This window comes from Oncorhynchus nerka, linkage group LG24, assembly GCF_034236695.1.
Source record: "Oncorhynchus nerka isolate Pitt River linkage group LG24, Oner_Uvic_2.0, whole genome shotgun sequence".
Classification (NCBI taxonomy): Eukaryota; Metazoa; Chordata; class Actinopteri; order Salmoniformes; family Salmonidae; genus Oncorhynchus; species Oncorhynchus nerka.
In genome coordinates, this window is record NC_088419.1 from 95,005,398 (window position 1) to 95,023,633 (window position 18,236).

Below are 18,236 nucleotides of genomic sequence, written 5' to 3' on the forward strand. Positions count from 1 at the left end.
AATCCTGTTTCTAGACACTGTTGTGTTAACACTGCCTGCTTGGCCATGGCATAGCAGCCCAGACCAATGTAAACGCATACTCTGGCTGGCTGGCTGGCTGGTTGGCTGGCTGGCTGGCTGGCTGGCTGGCAGGCAGGCGAGATCTTTACAACACTGTATATATACTTAATATGACATTTGTAGTGTCTTTATAGTGTAATGTTTACTGTTCATTTTTATTGTTAATTTCACTTTTGTATATTATCTACTCCACTTGCTTTGGCAATGTTAACATATGTCTCCCATGCCAATAAAGCCCCTTGAATTGAATTGAGTGAGAGACAGAGAGAGAGAAAATCATTGAGAGAGAAAGCGAGAGAGAAACATCGAGAGAGACAGAGAGAGAGACAGAGACAGAGAGAGAAAAACATTGAGAGAGACAGAGAGAGAGAAACATCGAGAGAGACAGAGAGAGAGCGAGAAACATTGAGAGAGCGAGAAATATTGAGAGAGAGAGAGAAACATTGAGAGAGACAGAGACACAGAGAGAGAAACATGAAGAGAGAAAAAGATTGAGCGAGAACAAGAGAGAGAGATAGAAAGATCGAGAGAGTGAGGGAAAGAGAGATTCAACATTTGAGAAGTACCAAAATTGAATGAACCATTTATCATTTGAGAGGTATTACATGTTGTGTCTGCTCTCCTACCCACATTAGATGATAGTTTACAGACCTGTTTGTCTTAGGGCTCCTAGTCTAATGGTTGTCTCTCCCTGGTCTAATGGCTGTCTCTCCCTGGTCTAATGGCTGTCTCTCCCTGGTCTAATGGCTGTCTCTCCCTGGTCTAATGGCTGTCTCTCCCTGGTCTAATGGCTGCCTCTCCCTGGTCTAATGGCTGCCTCTCCCTGGTCTAATGGCTGTCTCTCCCTGGTCTAATGGTTGTCTCTCCCTGGTCTAATGGCTGTCTCTCCCTGGTCTAATGGCTGTCTCTCCCTGGTCTAATGGTTGTCTCTCCCTGGTCTAATGGCTGTCTCTCCCTGGTCTAATGGCTGTCTCTCCCTAGTCTAATGGTTGTCTCTCCCTGGCTGTCTTTCTCTCCCTGGTCTAATGGTTGTCTCTCCCTGGTCTAATGGTTGTCTCTCCCTGGTCTAATGGTTGTCTCTCCCTGGTCTAATGGTTGTCTCTCCCTGGTCTACTGGTTGTCTCTCCCTGGTCTAATGGTTGTCTCTCCCTGGTCTAATGGTTGTCTCTCCCTAGTCTAATTGCTGTCTCTCCCTGGTCTAATGGTTGTCTCTCCCAGGTCTAATGGCTGTCTCTCCCTGGTCTAATGGTTGTCTCTCCCTGGTCTAATGGTTGTCTCTCCCTGGTCTAATGGTTGTCTCTCCCTGGTCTAATGGCTGTCTCTCCCTGGTCTACTGGTTGTCTCTCCCTGGTCTAATGGTTGTCTCTCCCTGGTCTAATGGTTGTCTCTCCCTAGTCTAATGGCTGTCTCTCCCTGGTCTAATGGTTGTCTCTCCCAGGTCTAATGGCTGTCTCTCCCTGGTCTAATGGCTGTCTCTCCCTGGTCTAATGGCTGTCTCTCCCTGGTCTAATGGCTGTCTCTCCCTGGTCTAACGGCTGCCTCTCCCTGGTCTAATGGCTGTCTCTCCCTGGTCTAATGGCTGTCTCTCCCTGGTCTAATGGCTGTCTCTCCCTGGTCTAATGGCTGTCTCTCCCTGGTCTTATGGCTGTCTCTCCCTGGTCTAATGGCTGCCTCTCCCTGGTCTAATGGCTGCCTCTCCATGGTCTAATGGCTGCCTCTCCCTGGTCTAATGGCTGCCTCTCCCTGGTCTAATGGCTGCCTCTCCCTGGTCTAATGGCTGTCTCTCCCTGGTCTAATGGCTAGCTCTCCCTGGCTGCCTCTCCCTGGTCTAATGGCTGCCTCTCCCTGGTCTAATGTCTGCTTCTCCCTGGTCTAATGGCTGCCTCTCCCTGGTTGCCTCTCCCTGGTCTAATGGCTGCCTCTCCCTGGTCTAATGGCTGTCTCTCCCTGGTCTAATGGCTGTCTCTCCCTGGTCTAATGGCTGCCTCTCCCTGGTCTAATGGCTGCCTCTCCCTGGTCTAATGGCTGTCTCTCCCTGGTCTAATGGCTGCCTCTCCCTGGTCTAATGGCTGCCTCTCCTTGGTCTAATGGCTGCTTCTCCCTGGTCTAATGGCTGTCTCTCCCTGGTCTAATGGCTGCCTCTCCCTGGTCTAATGGCTGCCTCTCCCTGGTCTAATGGCTGTCTCTCCCTGGTCTAATGGCTGCTTCTCCCTGGTCTAATGGCTGCCTCTCCCTGGTCTAATGGCTGTCTCTCCCTGGTCTAATGGCTGCTTCTCCCTGGTCTAATGGCTGCCTCTCCCTGGTCTAATGGCTGCCTCTCCCTGGTCTAATGGCTGTCTCTCCCTGGTCTAATGGCTGCTTCTCCCTGGTCTAATGGCTGCCTCTCCCTGGTCTAATGGCTGCCTCTCCATGGTCTAATGGCTGCCTCTCCCTGGTCTAATGGCTGCCTCTCCCTGGTCTAATGGCTGCCTCTCCCTGGTCTAATGGCTGTCTCTCCCTGGTCTAATGGCTAGCTCTCCCTGGCTGCCTCTCCCTGGTCTAATGGCTGCCTCTCCCTGGTCTAATGGCTGCTTCTCCCTGGTCTAATGGCTGCCTCTCCCTGGTTGCCTCTCCCTGGTCTAATGGCTGCCTCTCCCTGGTCTAATGGCTGTCTCTCCCTGGTCTAATGGCTGTCTCTCCCTGGTCTAATGGCTGCCTCTCCCTGGTCTAATGGCTGCCTCTCCCTGGTCTAATGGCTGTCTCTCCCTGGTCTAATGGCTGCCTCTACCTGGTCTAATGGCTGCCTCTCCTTGGTCTAATGGCTGCCTCTCCCTGGTCTAATGGCTGTCTCTCCCTGGTCTAATGGCTGCCTCTCCCTGGTCTAATGGCTGCCTCTCCCTGGTCTAATGGCTGTCTCTCCCTGGTCTAATGGCTGCTTCTCCCTGGTCTAATGGCTGCCTCTCCCTGGTCTAATGGCTGTCTTTCCCTGGTCTAATGGCTGCTTCTCCCTGGTCTAATGGCTGCCTCTCCCTGGTCTAATGGCTGCCTCTCCCTGGTCTAATGGCTGCCTCTCCCTGGCTGTCTCTCCCTGGTCTAATGGTTGCCTCTCCCTGGCTGTCTCTCTCTGGTCTAATGGCTATCTCTCCCTGGCTGTCTCTCCCTGGTCTAATGGCTGCCTCTCCCTGGCTGTCTCTCCCTGGTCTAATGGCTGCCTCTCCCTGGTCTAATGGCTGCCTCTCCCTGGTCTAATGGCTGCCTCTCCCGGGCTGCCTCTCCCTGGTCTAATGGCTGTCTCTCCCTGGTCTAATGGCTGCCTCTCCCTGGTCTAATGGCTACCTCTCCCTGGTCTAATGGCTGCCTCTCCCTGGTCTAATGGCTGTCTCTCCCTGGTCCATATATTCATGTCCAGCCCCCTGTGTGTTTAATCATCCAGAATAAAATCAGCCAGGCCTTGGGTTTGCCTGTGCTGTTTGCCACCAGGGAACAGGGCGCAGGGAATAGCGATGAGTGTGTTACTGGGTAACGTTATGCTGCCCCTAGTCTCAAATGGTACCCTTATCCCTTTACAGTGCACTAGTTTTGACCAGGAGCCGTAGGTGCACTATGTAGAGAATAGGGTATAATTTGGGAAATAGACACAGTCTCAGGTGGCTTCAAGAAGGAATTGACCAATAACGCCTCAGATAACGCCTCAGATAACGCCTCAGATAACGCCTCAGATAACGCCTCAGATAAATGGAATACTGACAAGGTTTTGGATCACCAGATTACTTTATAATGGATGCTTTGTTTTGTTTTTCCAAATCAAATGTTATTTGTCACATACACATATTTAGCAGATGTTATTGCTGGTGTATCGAACTGCTTGTGTTCCTAGCTTCAACAGTGCAGTAGTGTCTAACCATTCACAACAATACACACATCTAAAGGGGAAAGTTAAGATATATATATATATATATTAGTAAGATTAATGTCGGAGTGGCATTGACTAGAATACAGTAGAATACAGTACATACATACGAGATGAGTAAAGCAGTATGTAAACATTATTAAAGTGTTCCATTATTAGAGTGGCCGGTGTTCCATTATTAGAGTGGCCGGTGTTCCATTATTAGAGTGGCCAGTGTTCCATTATTAGAGTGGCCGGTGTTCCATTATTAGAGTGGCCAGTGTTCCATTATTAGAGTGGCCAGTGTTCCATTATTAGAGTGGCCAGTGTTCCATTATTAGAGTGGCCGGTGTTCCATTATTAGAGTGGCCAGTGTTCCATTATTAGAGTGGCCAGTGTTCCATTATTAGAGTGGCCAGTGTTCCATTATTAGAGTGGCCAGTGTTCCATTATTAGAGTGGCCAGTGATTCCATTATTAGAGTGGCCAGTGTTCCATTATTAGAGTGGCCAGTGTTCCATTATTAGAGTGGCCGGTGTTCCATTATTAGAGTGGCCAGTGTTCCATTCCATGTTCCATTATTAGAGTGGCCAGTGATTCCATTATTAGAGTGGCCGGTGATTCCATTATTAGAGTGGCCAGTGTTCCATTATTAGAGTGGCCAGTGTTCCATTATTAGAGTGGCCGGTGATTCCATTATTAGAGTGGCCAGTGTTCCATTATTAGAGTGGCCGGTGTTCCATTATTAGAGTGGCCAGTGTTCCATTATTAGAGTGGCCAGTGTTCCATTATTAGAGTGGCCAGTGTTCCATTATTACAGTGGCCAGTGATTCCATTATTAGAGTGGCCAGTGATTCCATTATTAGAGTGGCCAGTGTTCCATTATTAGAGTGACCGGTGTTCCATTATTACAGTGACCAGTGTTCCATTATTAGAGTGGCCAGTGTTCCATTATTAGAGTGGCCAGTGATTCCATTATTAGAGTGGCCGGTGATTCCATTATTAGAGTGGCCAGTGTTCCATTATTAGAGTGGCCAGTGTTCCATTATTAGAGTGGCCAGTGTTCCATTATTAGAGTGGCCAGTGTTCCATTATTAGAGTGGCCGGTGTTCCATTATTAGAGTGGCCAGTGTTCCATTATTAGAGTGGCCGGTGATTCCATTATTAAAGTGACCAGTGATTCCATTATTAGAGTGGCCAGTGTTCCATTATTAGAGTGGCCGGTGATTCCATTATTAAAGTGACCAGTGATTCCATTATTAGAGTGACCAGTGATTCCATTATTAGAGTGGCCAGTGTTCCATTATTAAAGTGACCAGTGATTCCATTATTAGAGTGGCCAGTGTTAAATTATTAGAGTGGCCAGGATTCCGTTATTAGAGTGGCTAGTGTTCCATTATTAGAGTGACCAGTGATTCCATTATTAGAGTGACCAGTGTTCCATTATTAAAGTGACCAGTGATTCCATTATTAGAGTGGCCAGTGTTCCATTATTAAAGTGACCAGTGATTCCATTATTAGAGTGGCCAGTGTTAAATTATTAGAGTGGCCAGGATTCCGTTATTAGAGTGGCTAGTGTTCCATTATTAGAGTGACCAGTGATTCCATTATTAGAGTGACCAGTGTTCCATTATTAAAGTGACCAGTGATTCCATTATTAGAGTGGCCAGTGTTCCATTATTAAAGTGACCAGTGATTCCATTATTAGAGTGACCAGTGATTCCATGTTTATGTATATAGGGCAGCAGCCTCTAAGGTGCAGGGTTGAGTAACCGGATGGTGGCCGGCTAGTGATGGCTATTTAACAGTCTGATGGCCTTGAGATAGAATATGTTTTTCAGTCTCTAGGTCCCAGCGTTGATGCACCTGTACAGACCTCGCCTTCTGGATGATAGCGGGGTGAACAGGCAGTGGCTCGGGTGGTTGATGTCCTTGATGGTCCTTTTGGCCTTCCTGTGACATCGGGTGCTGTTGGTGTCCTGGAGGGCAGGCAGTGTAACCCCGGTGATGCATTGAGCAGACCGCACCACCCTCTGGAGAACCCTGCCTTTGTGGTCCGTGCAGTTGCCGTACCAGGCGGTGATACAGCCCGACAGGATGCTCTCAATTGTGCATCTGTAAAAGTTTATGAGGGTCTTAGGTGCCAAGCCGAATTTCATCATGCCTCCTTAGGTTGAAGAGGCGCTGTTACATCTTCTTCATCACACTGTCTGTGTGGGTGGACCATTTCAGAGCGTCAGAGCGTCGGTGATATGTACGCCGAGGAACTTGAAGCTTTTCACCTTCTCCACTGCGGTCCTGTCGATGTGGATATGGGGGGGCTCTCTCTGCTGTTTCCTAAAATCCACTCCTTTGTTTTTGTTGACGTTGAGTGAGAGGTTATTTTCCTGGTGATCCTCCCTGTAGGCTGTCTCGTCATTATTGGTCATCAGGCCTACAACTGTTGTGTCATCTGCAAACTTGGTGATTGAGTTGGACATTTACTCTTGAGGTGCTGACCTGTTACACCCTCTACAACCACTGTGATTATTATTATTTGACCCTGCTTGACATCTATGAATGTTTGAACATCTTGGCCATGTTCTGTTATAATCTCCACCCTCCACACAGCCAGAAGAGGACTGGCCACCCCTCATAGCCTGGTTCTTCTCTAGGTTTCTTCCTATGTTCCGGCCTTTCTAGATAGTTTTTCCTAGCCACTGTGCTTCTACACCTGCATTGCTTGCTGTTTGGAGTTTAGGCTGGGTTTCTGTACAGCACATTGTGACATCAGCGGATGTAAGAAGGGCTTTATAAATACATTTGATTGATTGATTGAGGTGGAGGCTTGTGTGGCCACGCAGTCATTGGTGAATAGGGAGTACAGGAGGGGGCTGAGCACGCACCCTTGTGGGGCCCCTGTGTTGAGGATCAGCGAAGTGGAGGTGTTGTTTCCTACCTTCACCACCTGGGGGCGGCCTGTCAGGAAGTCCAGGACCCAGTTGCACAGGGCTGGGTTCAGACCCAGGGCCCGAGCTTAATGATGAGCTTGGAGGGTACTATGGTGTTGAAGGCTGAGCTATAGTCAATGAACAGCATTCTGACGTAGGTATTCCTCTTGTCCAGATGGGATAGGGCAGTGTGCAGTGTGATGGCGATTGAATCATCTGTGGATCTATTGGGGCGGTAAGCAAATTGAAGTGGGTCTAGGGTGTCATGTAAAGTAGAGGTGATATGATCCTTGACTAGTCTCTCAAAGCACTTCATGATGACAGTAGTGTGTGCTACAGGCGAAAGTCATTTAGTTAAATTGCTTTCTTGGGTACAGGAACAATGGTGGACATCTTGAAGCATGTGGGGAAAGCAGACTGGGATAGGGATCGATTGAATATGTCCATAAACACTCCAGCCAGCTGGTATGCGCATGTTCTGAGGATGCGGCTAGGGATGCCGACTGGGCCGGCAGCCTTGCGAGGGTTAACACGTTTAAATGTCTTACTCACGTCTGTCACGGAGAACGATAGCCCACATTTCTTGGTAGCGGGCCGCGTCGGTGGTACTGTGTTATCCTCAAAGCGGGCGATGAAGGTGTTTAGCTTGTCTGGGAGCAAGACGTCGGTGTCCGCGACGTGGCTGGTTTCCCCTTTGTAATCAGTGATTGTCTGTAGACTCTGCCACATACGTCTCATGTCTGAGCTGTTGAATTGTGACTCCACTTTGTCTCTGTACTGACATTTCGTCTGTTTGATTGCCTTATGGAAGGAATAACTGCACTGTTTGTATTCACCCATATTCCCAGTCACCATGGTTAAATTCGGTGGTTTGCACTTTTAGTTTTGCTTGAATGCTGCCAGAGATGTTTCTCGTCTCGGTAAGTTTTAATAGTCAGTGGGAAACAACATCCCCTATACACTTCCTGATGAACACAGTCACCGTGTCATCATACATGTCAATGTTATTCTCAGAGGCAACCGGGAACATATCCCACATTCTTGAAGCATGGATTGTGATTGGTCAGATCAGTGTTGAATAGACCTTAGCACGAGTGCTTCCTGTTTGAATTTCTACCTGTAGGAAAACGACGAGCAAAATGGAGTATTGACCTGATTTGCTGAAGGGAGGGCGGGGGATGGCCTTGTTCCCGGGAAGTTGGAGTATCTGTGGTCAAGCGTTTTAGCAGCACGAATACTACAGTCAATGTGTTGATAGAACTTCGGTAGCATTTTCCTCAAATTTTCTTTGTTGAAATCCCCAACTACAATAAATGCGGCCTCAGGATTTGTGGTTTCCAGTTTGCACAAAGTTCAGTGTAGTTCCTTGAGGGTCGTCGTGATATCGCCTTGAGGGGGAATATACATATATACATACATATACATATATACATATACATGACTGTGACTACAACTGAAAATAATTATCTCGGGAGACTTTTGATTGTAAGGTATTCTAGGTCGGGTGAACAAAAGGACTTGAGTTTCTGTACGTTATCACAATCACACCATGAGTTGTTAATCATGAGACATACACCATCGCCTTTCTTCTTCTTTATTCCTGTCTGCGCAATGAACTGAGAACCCAACTGGCTGTATGGACAGGGACAGTATATCCGGAAAGAGCCATGATTCCGTGAAACAGAGTATGTTACAGTCCAAGATGTCTCTCTGGAAGGATATCCTCGCCCTGAGCTTGTCTACTTTATTGTCCAGAGACTGAGCAGTAGCGAGTAATATACACGGAAGCGGTGGCCGGTGTGCACAACTCCTGAGTCGGACTAGAAGTCCACTCCGAATACCTCTTCTCCACCGACGGCGTCTTGGAGCAGCCTCTGGGATAAGTTCAATTGCCCTGTTGGGTTACGAACGAAGGATACAATTCAGGAAAGTCGTATTCCTGCTCTTAATGCGTCGCTCTGATATCCAAAAGTTATTTCCATCTGTATGTAATAACACAAAACATTTCTGGGCTAATAATGTAAGAAATAACACACACAAAAACAAAATACTGCAAAGTTGCTTAGGAGCTAGAAGCAGACCTGCCATATCTGTCATGTCTTAGGAGCTAGAAGCAGAGCTGCCATGTCTGTCGGCACCATCTTGCCAGGGGACCCCATTGAGACCAGGGTCTCATTTTCAATGGTGCCCTGAGGTAAACAAGTTAAACAAATTCAACGTTGGACAGGAAATAGCACAAGTTTAAAAGAAAGAATTATAATAATACAGATTACAATTTATTTTAAACGACCATTTCAACACTACAATACATGTTTATGTTTAATCAAAACAGATGCAATTTTCATTTAACAAATTCAACATTAGACTCCTGAACTGCCTTATCGGCACCAGGGAATGAAGATGCAGCGAGTTCTGCAAGTTATTCAAAAAAGGGGGTAAACCTAATTTGGTGGAGACCCGAGGAGTGAACGGGTTTCGGAAACGTTTTTATGCTTTTACACTGAAGTTAGGTAAGTCGGTAAGTAGGGAAGTAGGTAAGTCAGGAAGTAGGGAAGTCAGGAAGTTAGGAAGTCAGGAAGTAGGGAAGTCAGGAAGTAGGGAAGTCGGGAAGTAGGGAAGTCGGGATGTCGGGAAGTAGGGAAGTCAGGATGTAGGGAAGTCAGGAAGTAGGGAAGTCAGGAAGTAGGGAAGTCAGGAAGTAGGGAAGTCAGGAAGTAGGGAAGTCGGGAAGTCGGGAAGTCAGGAAGTAGGGAAGTTGGGAAGTTGGGAAGTCAGGAAGTTGGGAAGTCGGGAAGTCAGGAAGTCAGGAAGTAGGGAAGTAGGTAAGTCAGGAAGTAGGGAAGTCAGGAAGTAGGGAAGTCAGGAAGTAGGGAAGTCGGGAAGTCAGGAAGTAGGGAAGTCAGGAAGTAGGGTAGTCGGGAAGTCAGGAAGTAGGGAAGTCAGGACGTCGGGAAGTCAGGACGTCGGGAAGTCAGGAAGTCGGGAAGTAGGGAAGTCAGGAAGTCAGGAAGTAGGGAAGTCAGGAAGTCAGGAAGTCAGGAAGTCGGGAAGTCGTGAAGTCAGGAAGTCAGGAAGTAGGGAAGTCAGGAAGTAGGGAAGATTGTGTAGTAGGGCTTTGGAAACAAAAAGGGAATAGTGAAGTGATCTATAGGACTTTAATGAGGATCAGCCAAACTGTTGATACAGGAAGCAGTGAGGAGTATTAAAACTGTCACCTGTGATAAAGCGAAGGGCGCTATGGTAGACGGCGTTAAAAAGTTTAAGAGTAGTGGCTGCTGCATTCTGGGAAATAGTGTCACCATTGTCAAGAACTGTCAGGAGAAGTTGACTGTACAATCGGCTTCTTGCTTTTTAGGGAGAGCCTAGATTATTAAAAAAAAAATGGAACCCACTTTAAATCTGAGCATCAGTATATTTTTATAATCTTGTCAATCCAAATGCCCAGATATTTATAGGTGGAAACCCAATCGATGGGAGAACCATTCAATAAATAAATATGTAGTCCATCTGAATTTTTTTTTTTTTTTGCGAGAATTAGAGAACAACATACATTTAATTAAGTTTCAGAAGCCTTATGCTTTAAAAATGGCCACCAAAGAAACAAGAGGCCAAATAAATAATATCTTCATCCAGACTAAATGGATTTGTAACTGCTTTTATGCTTTTTAAATGACAGACCAAACAAATGATGATGAATAGAGATGTATGCTTTCTTGTGTCATGCTTTTATCTAATATTTCATGTCCAGGTCCATGAAGGTCAAATGAGGATATGTTTTGATAGAATGCTTATAGGAACAATAGCTAAAATCCTTTCAAACCAAAAAACATTAAATGACCAACCTGACATTTGTTTCGGTGACACTCCTTCAGATGCGTCCTAAATGGCTTTTATGGATCCTGGTCTAAAGTAGTGCACTACTACCCTATAGGCCCTGGTCTAAAGTAGTGCACTACTACCCTATAGGGCCTGGTCTAAAGTAGTGCACTACTATCCTATAGGGCCTGGTCTAAAGTAGTGCACTACTACCCTATAGGGCCTGGTCTAAAGTAGTGCACTACTCCCTATAGGGCCTGGTCTAAAGTAGTGCACTACTCCCCTATAGGGCCTGGTCTAAAGTAGTGCACTATAAAGGGAATTGCCATTTGGGACAGCAGGCCTTGTTGTAACCTTTCAGGGTCCTTCTGCAGGGACCCTGATCCCGTCTGAGGGCCTTCCCTAGTGGGGGACACTATAGTAACAAGCTGAGAGACCAGCCTCTGGTCTCCCACACTATAGTAACAAGCTGAGAGACCAGCCTCTGGGAAGTCATTGAGTATGACGATCCTGTCTGGTGGTCTTCCCTAGTGGGGGACACTATAGTAACAAGCTGAGAGACCAGCCTCTGGGAAGTCATTGAGTATGACGATCCTGTCTGGTGGTCTTCCCTAGTGGGGGACACTATAGTAACAAGCTGAGAGACCAGCCTCTGGTCTCCCACACTATAGTAACAAGCTGAGAGACCAGCCTCTGGTCTCCCACACTATAGTAACACGCTGAGAGACCAGCCTCTGGTCTCCCACACTATAGTAACAAGCTGAGAGACCAGCCTCTGGGAAGTCATTGAGTATGACGATCCTGTCTGGTGGTCTTCCCTAGTGGGGGACACTATAGTAACAAGCTGAGAGACCAGCCTCTGGGAAGTCATTGAGTATGACGATCCTGTCTGGTGGTCTTCCCTAGTGGGGGACACTATAGTAACAAGCTGAGAGACCAGCCTCTGGGAAGTCATTGGGTATGACGATCCTGTCTGGTGGTCTTCCCTAGTGGGGGACACTATAGTAACAAGCTGAGAGACCAGCCTCTGGTCTCCCACACTATAGTCACACGCTGAGAGACCAGCCTCTGGTCTCCCACACTATAGTAACAAGCTGAGAGACCAGCCTCTGGTCTCCCACACTATAGTCACACGCTGAGAGACCAGCCTCTGGTCTCCCACACTATAGTAACAAGCTGAGAGACCAGCCTCTGGTCTCCCACACTATAGTCACAAGCTGAGAGACCAGCCTCTGGTCTCCCACACTATAGTAACAAGCTGAGAGACCAGCCTGTGGGAAGTCATTGAGTCGCTATAGTAACACACTGAGAGACCAGCCTCTGGGAAGTCATTGAGTCGCTATAGTAACACGCTGAGAGACCAGCCTCTGGGAAGTCATTGAGTCGCTATAGTAACACGCTGAGAGACCAGCCTCTGGGAAGTCATTGAGTCGCTATAGTAACACACTGAGAGACCAGCCTCTGGGAAGTCATTGAGTCGCTATAGTAACAAGCTGAGAGACCAGCCTCTGGGAAGTCATTGAGTCGCTATAGTAACAAGCTGAGAGACCAGCCTCTGGGAAGTCATTGGGTAGCTCTAATGATTCATCCCTCTTCCTCCTGTACTATGAGAGATTACAGATGTATTATAATTGACTTGGAATGTAATGAGAGGGCAGTGGTCCCTAGAATGGCACCACAGATTAAGTAGTGTGACCGAGAGTGTATGTCAAGCTGGCAGTCACCCAACTCATCCAGACCGAGAGGGTATGTCAAGCTGGCTATCACCAGTGTGACTGACTGACTGTGTGACTGTGTTACTGACTGACTGTGTGACTGATTGACTGACTGACTGACTTACTTGCTGACTGACTGACTGTGTAACTGACTGACTGTGTGACTGACTGACTGACTGTGTGACTGACTGACTGTGTGACTGACTGTGTGACTGACTGACTGACTGACTGACTGTCTGACTGACTGTGTTACTGACTGACTGTGTGACTGTGTTACTGACTGACTGACTGTGTAACTGACTGACTGACTGTGTGAGTGCTTTATAATGTGTGAGCTATATCCCTGGCTCAGTGCATGAGGTGTTACTGACTGACTGACTGACTGACTGACTGACTGACTGACTGACTGACTGACTGACTGACTGACTGACTGACTGTGTGACTGACTGACTGACTGACTGACTGTGTGACTGACTGACTGACTGACTGACTGACGGTGTGAGTGCTTTATAATGTGTGAGCTATATCCCTGGCTCAGTGCATGAGGTGTTACTGACTGACTGTGTTACTGACTGACTGTGTGACTGACTGACTGTGTGAGTGCTTTATAATGTGTGAGCTATATCCCTGGCTCAGTGCATGATGGAGCTTCCTTTCTCAGTGAGGTGATTGGGTCGTCCACAGGTGAGGGAGATGAATGGATGAGACATTCTCTCTGTCTGGTAGCAGACAGACTCTCCCCGGTTATGGACATAGCATGAGTCACAGTGTACTAACTCCCCCCTTTCTCTCTCTCTCTCTCTCTCTCTCTCTCTCTCTCTCTCTGTCTCTCTCTCTCTCTCTCTCTCTGTCTCTCTCTCTCTCTCTCTCTCTCTCTCTCTGTCTCTCTCTCTCTCTCTCTCTCTCTCTCTCTCTCTCTCTCTCTCTACCTCTGTCTCTCTCTCTCTCTACCTCTGTCTCTCTCTCTCTCTCTGTCTCTCTCTCTCTCTCCTTCTGTCTCTCTCTCTCTCTTCCTCTTTGTATCTCCCTTCTCCTCTCTCTGTTTATTTTCTGTCTCTCTCCAGCTGTTTCGGCGTGTGGCAGCTGCCCTTCCTGGGATGGAGAGCATGCAGGAGACAAGCAAGGAGGGGAGTATCCTTTCACTGCACAGGCACTTAGCCTCAACTCAACTACAGGTAACATACATGTAATGGTTGGTGGTTGTGAAAAGGACTCAACTCAAGTTACAGATATAGATATAGATACAGGTACAGGTATAGATACAGATACAGGTACAGGTACAGGTATAGATACAGGTACAGGTATAGATACAGGTACAGGTACAGGTATAGATACAGATACAGGTATAGATACAGGTACAGGTATAGATACAGGTACAGGTACAGGTAGAGATACAGATACAGGTATAGATATAGGTACAGGTATAGATACAGATACAGGTACAGGTATAGATACAGGTACAGGTATAGATACAGATACAGGTATAGATACAGATACAGGTATAGATACAGGTATAGATACAGGTACAGGTATAGATACAGGTACAGGTATAGATACAGATACAGGTACAGGTATAGATACAGGTATAGATACAGGTACAGGTATAGATACAGGTACAGGTACAGGTATAGATACAGGTATAGATACAGATACAGGTACAGGTATAGATACAGATACAGGTACAGGTATAGATACAGATACAGGTATATATACAGATACAGATACAGGTATAGATACAGGTACAGGTATAGATACAGATACAGGTATAGATACAGGTACAGGTATAGATACAGATACAGGTACAGGTATAGATACAGATACAGGTACAGGTATAGATACAGGTACAGGTACAGGTACAGATACAGGTATAGATACAGGTATAGATACAGGTACAGGTATAGATACAGATACAGGTACAGGTATAGATACAGGTATAGATACAGGTACAGGTATAGATACAGATACAGGTACAGGTATAGATACAGATACAGGTATAGATACAGGTATAGATACAGGTACAGGTATAGATACAGGTACAGATACAGATACAGGTATAGATACAGGTACAGGTACAGATACAGGTATAGATACAGATACAGGTACAGGTATAGATACAGATACAGGTATAGATATAGATACAGGTACAGGTATAGATACAGATACAGATACAGGTATAGATACAGATACAGGTACAGGTATAGATACAGGTACAGGTATAGATACAGGTACAGGTATAGATACAGGTACAGGTACAGGTATAGATACAGGTATAGATACAGATACAGGTACAGGTATAGATACAGGTATAGATACAGATACAGGTATAGATACAGGTACAGGTATAGATATAGTCGCTCTGGATAAGAGCGTCTGCTAAATGAATTAAATGTAAATGTAATGTACAGGTATAGATACAGGCACAAGTACAGGTATAGATACCCCCCCCCCCCAACACCGCTTTCCTTCAGTTTATACAGCAGGCCCTCATGCCAAATTGAGTCAAAAGCTTTTAATTGCAATCAACAAAGCATGAAAATACCTTGCTTTTGTTTTGATTTGTTTGTTTGTCGATTAGGGTGGTGTGGTGTGTCGTACGGTAATTTGGTAAGAGGCCAATTTGATATTTGCTCACGCCATTGTTTTCACTGAAGAAATGTTGGAGTTCGCTGTTGATGATACTGCAGAGGATTTTCCTGAGGTTACTGTTGACACAGATTCCGCTGTAATTGTTGGGGTCAAATTTGTCTCCACTTTTGTGGATTGGGGTGATCAGACCTTGTTTCCAAATATTGGGGAAGATGCCAGAGATGAGGATAATGTTGAAGAGTTTGAGTATAGTAACTTGAAATTGTGGTCTGTATATTTTATCATTTCATTAAGGATACCATCAACCGCACAGGCCTTTTTGGGTTGGAAGGTTTGTATTTTGTCCTGAAGTTCATCCAATGTAAGTAGTCTTTATTGTAGTAGGAGAACCCAGTGTGTTCTGGGTAGTCTTTATTGTAGTAGGAGAACCCAGTGGGTTCTGGTAGACTTTAATGTAGTAGGAGAACCCAGTGGGTTCTGGTAGTCTTTAATGTAGTAGGAGAACCCAGTGTGTTCTGGTAGTCTTTAATGTAGTAGGAGAACCCAGTGTGTTCTGGTAGTCTTTAATGTAGTAGGAGAACCCAGTGTGTTCTGGGTAGTCTTTAATGTAGTAGGAGAACCCAGTGTGTTCTGGTAGTCTTTAATGTAGTAGGAGAACCCAGTGTGTTCTGGGTAGTCTTTAATGTAGTAGGAGAACCCAGTGTGTTCTGGGTAGTCTTTAATGTAGTAGGAGAACCCAGTGTGTTCTGGGTAGTCTTTAATGTAGTAGGAGAACCCAGTGTGTTCTGGGTAGTCTTTAATGTAATAGGAGAACCCAGTGTGTTCTGGGTAGTCTTTATTGTAGTAGGAGAACCCAGTGGGTTCTGGTAGTCTTTAATGTAATAGGAGAACCCAGTGGGTTCTGGGTAGTCTTTAATGTAGTAGGAGAACCCAGTGTGTTCTGGTAGTCTTTAATGTAGTAGGAGAACCCAGTGTGTTCTGGGTAGTCTTTAATGTAGTAGGAGAACCCAGTGTGTTCTGGGTAGTCTTTAATGTAGTAGGAGAACCCAGTGTGTTCTGGGTAGTCTTTAATGTAGTAGGAGAACCCAGTGTGTTCTGGGTAGTCTTTAATGTAGTAGGAGAACCCAGTGTGTTCTGGGTAGTCTTTAATGTAGTAGGAGAACCCAGTGTGTTCTGGGTAGTCTTTAATGTAGTAGGAGAACCCAGTGTGTTTTGGATTGTCTTTAATATAATTGGAGAACCCAGTGTGTTCTGGGTAGTCTTTAATGTAGTAGGAGAACCCAGTGGGTTCTGGTAGTCTTTAATGTAGTAGTAGAACCCAGTGTGTTCTGGGTAGTCTTTAATGTAGTAGGAGAACCCAGTGTGTTCTGGGTAGTCTTTAATGTAGTAGGAGAACCCAGTGTGTTCTGGGTAGTCTTTAATGTAGTAGGAGAACCCAGTGTGTTCAGGGTAGTCTTTAATGCAATAGGAGAACCCAGTGGGTTCTGGGTAGTCTTTAATATAATTGGAGAATCCAGTGGGTTCTGGGTAGTCTTTAATGTAGTAGGAGAACCCAGTGTGTTCTGGGTAGTATTTCATGTAATTGGAGAATCCAGTGGGTTCTGGTAGTCTTTAATGTAGTAGGAGAACCCAGTGTGTTCTGGGTAGTCTTTAATATAATTGGAGAACCCAGTGGGTTATGGTAGTCTTTAATGTAGTAGGAGAACCCAGTGTGTTCTGGGTAGTCTTTAATATAATTGGAGAACCCAGTGGGTTCTGGTGGTCTTTAATGTAGTAGTAGAACCCAGTGTGTTCTGGGTAGTCTTTAATATAATTGGAGAACCCAGTGTGTTCTGGTAGTCTTTAATGTAGTAGGAGAACCCAGTGTGTTCTGGGTAGTCTTTAATATAATTGGAGAACCCAGTGGGTTCTGGTGGTCTTTAATGTAGTAGTAGAACCCAGTGTGTTCTGGGTAGTCTTTAATATAATTGGTGAACCCAGTGTGTTCTGGTAGTCTTTAATGTAGTAGGAGAACCCAGTGTGTTCTGGGTAGTCTTTAATGTAGTAGGAGAACCCAGTGTGTTCTGGGTAGTCTTTAATGTAGTAGGAGAACCCAGTGTGTTCTGGGTAGTCTTTAATGTAGTAGGAGAACCCAGTGTGTTCTGGTAGTCTTTAATGTAGTAGGATAACCCAGTGTGTTCTGGGTAGTCTTTAATGTAGTAGGAGAACCCAGTGTGTTCTGGGTAGTCTTTAATGTAGTAGGAGAACCCAGTGTGTTCTGGGTAGTCTTTAATGTAGTAGGAGAACCCAGTGTGTTCTGGGTAGTCTTTAATGTAGTAGGAGAACCCAGTGTGTTCTGGGTAGTCTTTAATATAATTGGAGAACCCAGTGTGTTCTGGGTAGTCTTTAATATAATTGGAGAACCCAGTGTGTTCTGGGTAGTCTTTAATAGCTGGTAGTTTAGTAGATGTTTATGTTTTTTCTCTTAGTTATTTGTTAAATGGTTAGAAGGTTGGAGAAGTGGTTTATCCAGACATCTCCATTTTGGATAGATAGCTCTTTGTGTTGCTGTTTGTTCAGTGTTTTCTCATTTGCCCCTGTGTTTATGAATGGACAGGTTTCTCCATGTCTTTCTTTGGCTTTTGTAGTCTTCCTCAAGCCATTTCTCAATGCTGTCAATTGTGTTTTCAGCTTGAATTGTGTTTATTTGATATGTTCAGGCTTTCTACTGCTAAGTTTACACCTTCACTATTTCAGGGAAACATTTTGGCCAGGAAGTCATCTAGGAAGGATTGGTTTTGTTTTTGGACAATTGTTCCTAGGTAGGTTTCTACACTATCTTCCTTCCATCTATAGCATTTCTTAATATCATGCAGTTTATTGGGCTTGGATGCCCCCTTCTTTCTCTCTCTCTCTCTCTCTCTCTCTCTCTCGCTCTCTTTCTTTCTCCCTACCTCTCACCCACTCTCTTTCTCTCTATCTCTCTCTCTGTCTCTACCTCTCTCACTCACTCACTCACTCACTCACTCACTCACTCACTCTCTCTCTCTCTCTGCCTCTCACCCACTCTCTATCTCTCACCCTCTCTCTCTCTCTGCCTTTCACCCACTCTCTACCTCTCTCTCTACCTCTCACCCTATCTCTCTCTCTCTACCTCTCACCCACTCACTCTCTCTCTCTCTCACCCACTCTCTACCTCTCTCTCACCCTCTCTCTCTCTCTGCCTCTCATCCACTCTCTACCTCTCACCCTCCCTCTCACCCTCTCTCTCTACCTCTACCTC

General features: G+C 45.8%; 1 protein-coding gene across 1 annotated transcript in view; it reads left to right on the forward strand.

The window, feature by feature from the left end:
* LOC115124670 (ras-related protein Rab-6B-like) overlaps positions 1–18,236 on the forward strand; it is a 194,495-nt gene that overhangs the window by 134,672 nt on the left and 41,587 nt on the right. Inside the window, exon 7 of the mRNA XM_065009352.1 lies at positions 13,453–13,519. Within this exon, the coding sequence (XP_064865424.1) occupies positions 13,453–13,519 (67 nt within the window). The remainder of the gene's footprint in view (positions 1–13,452; positions 13,520–18,236) is intronic.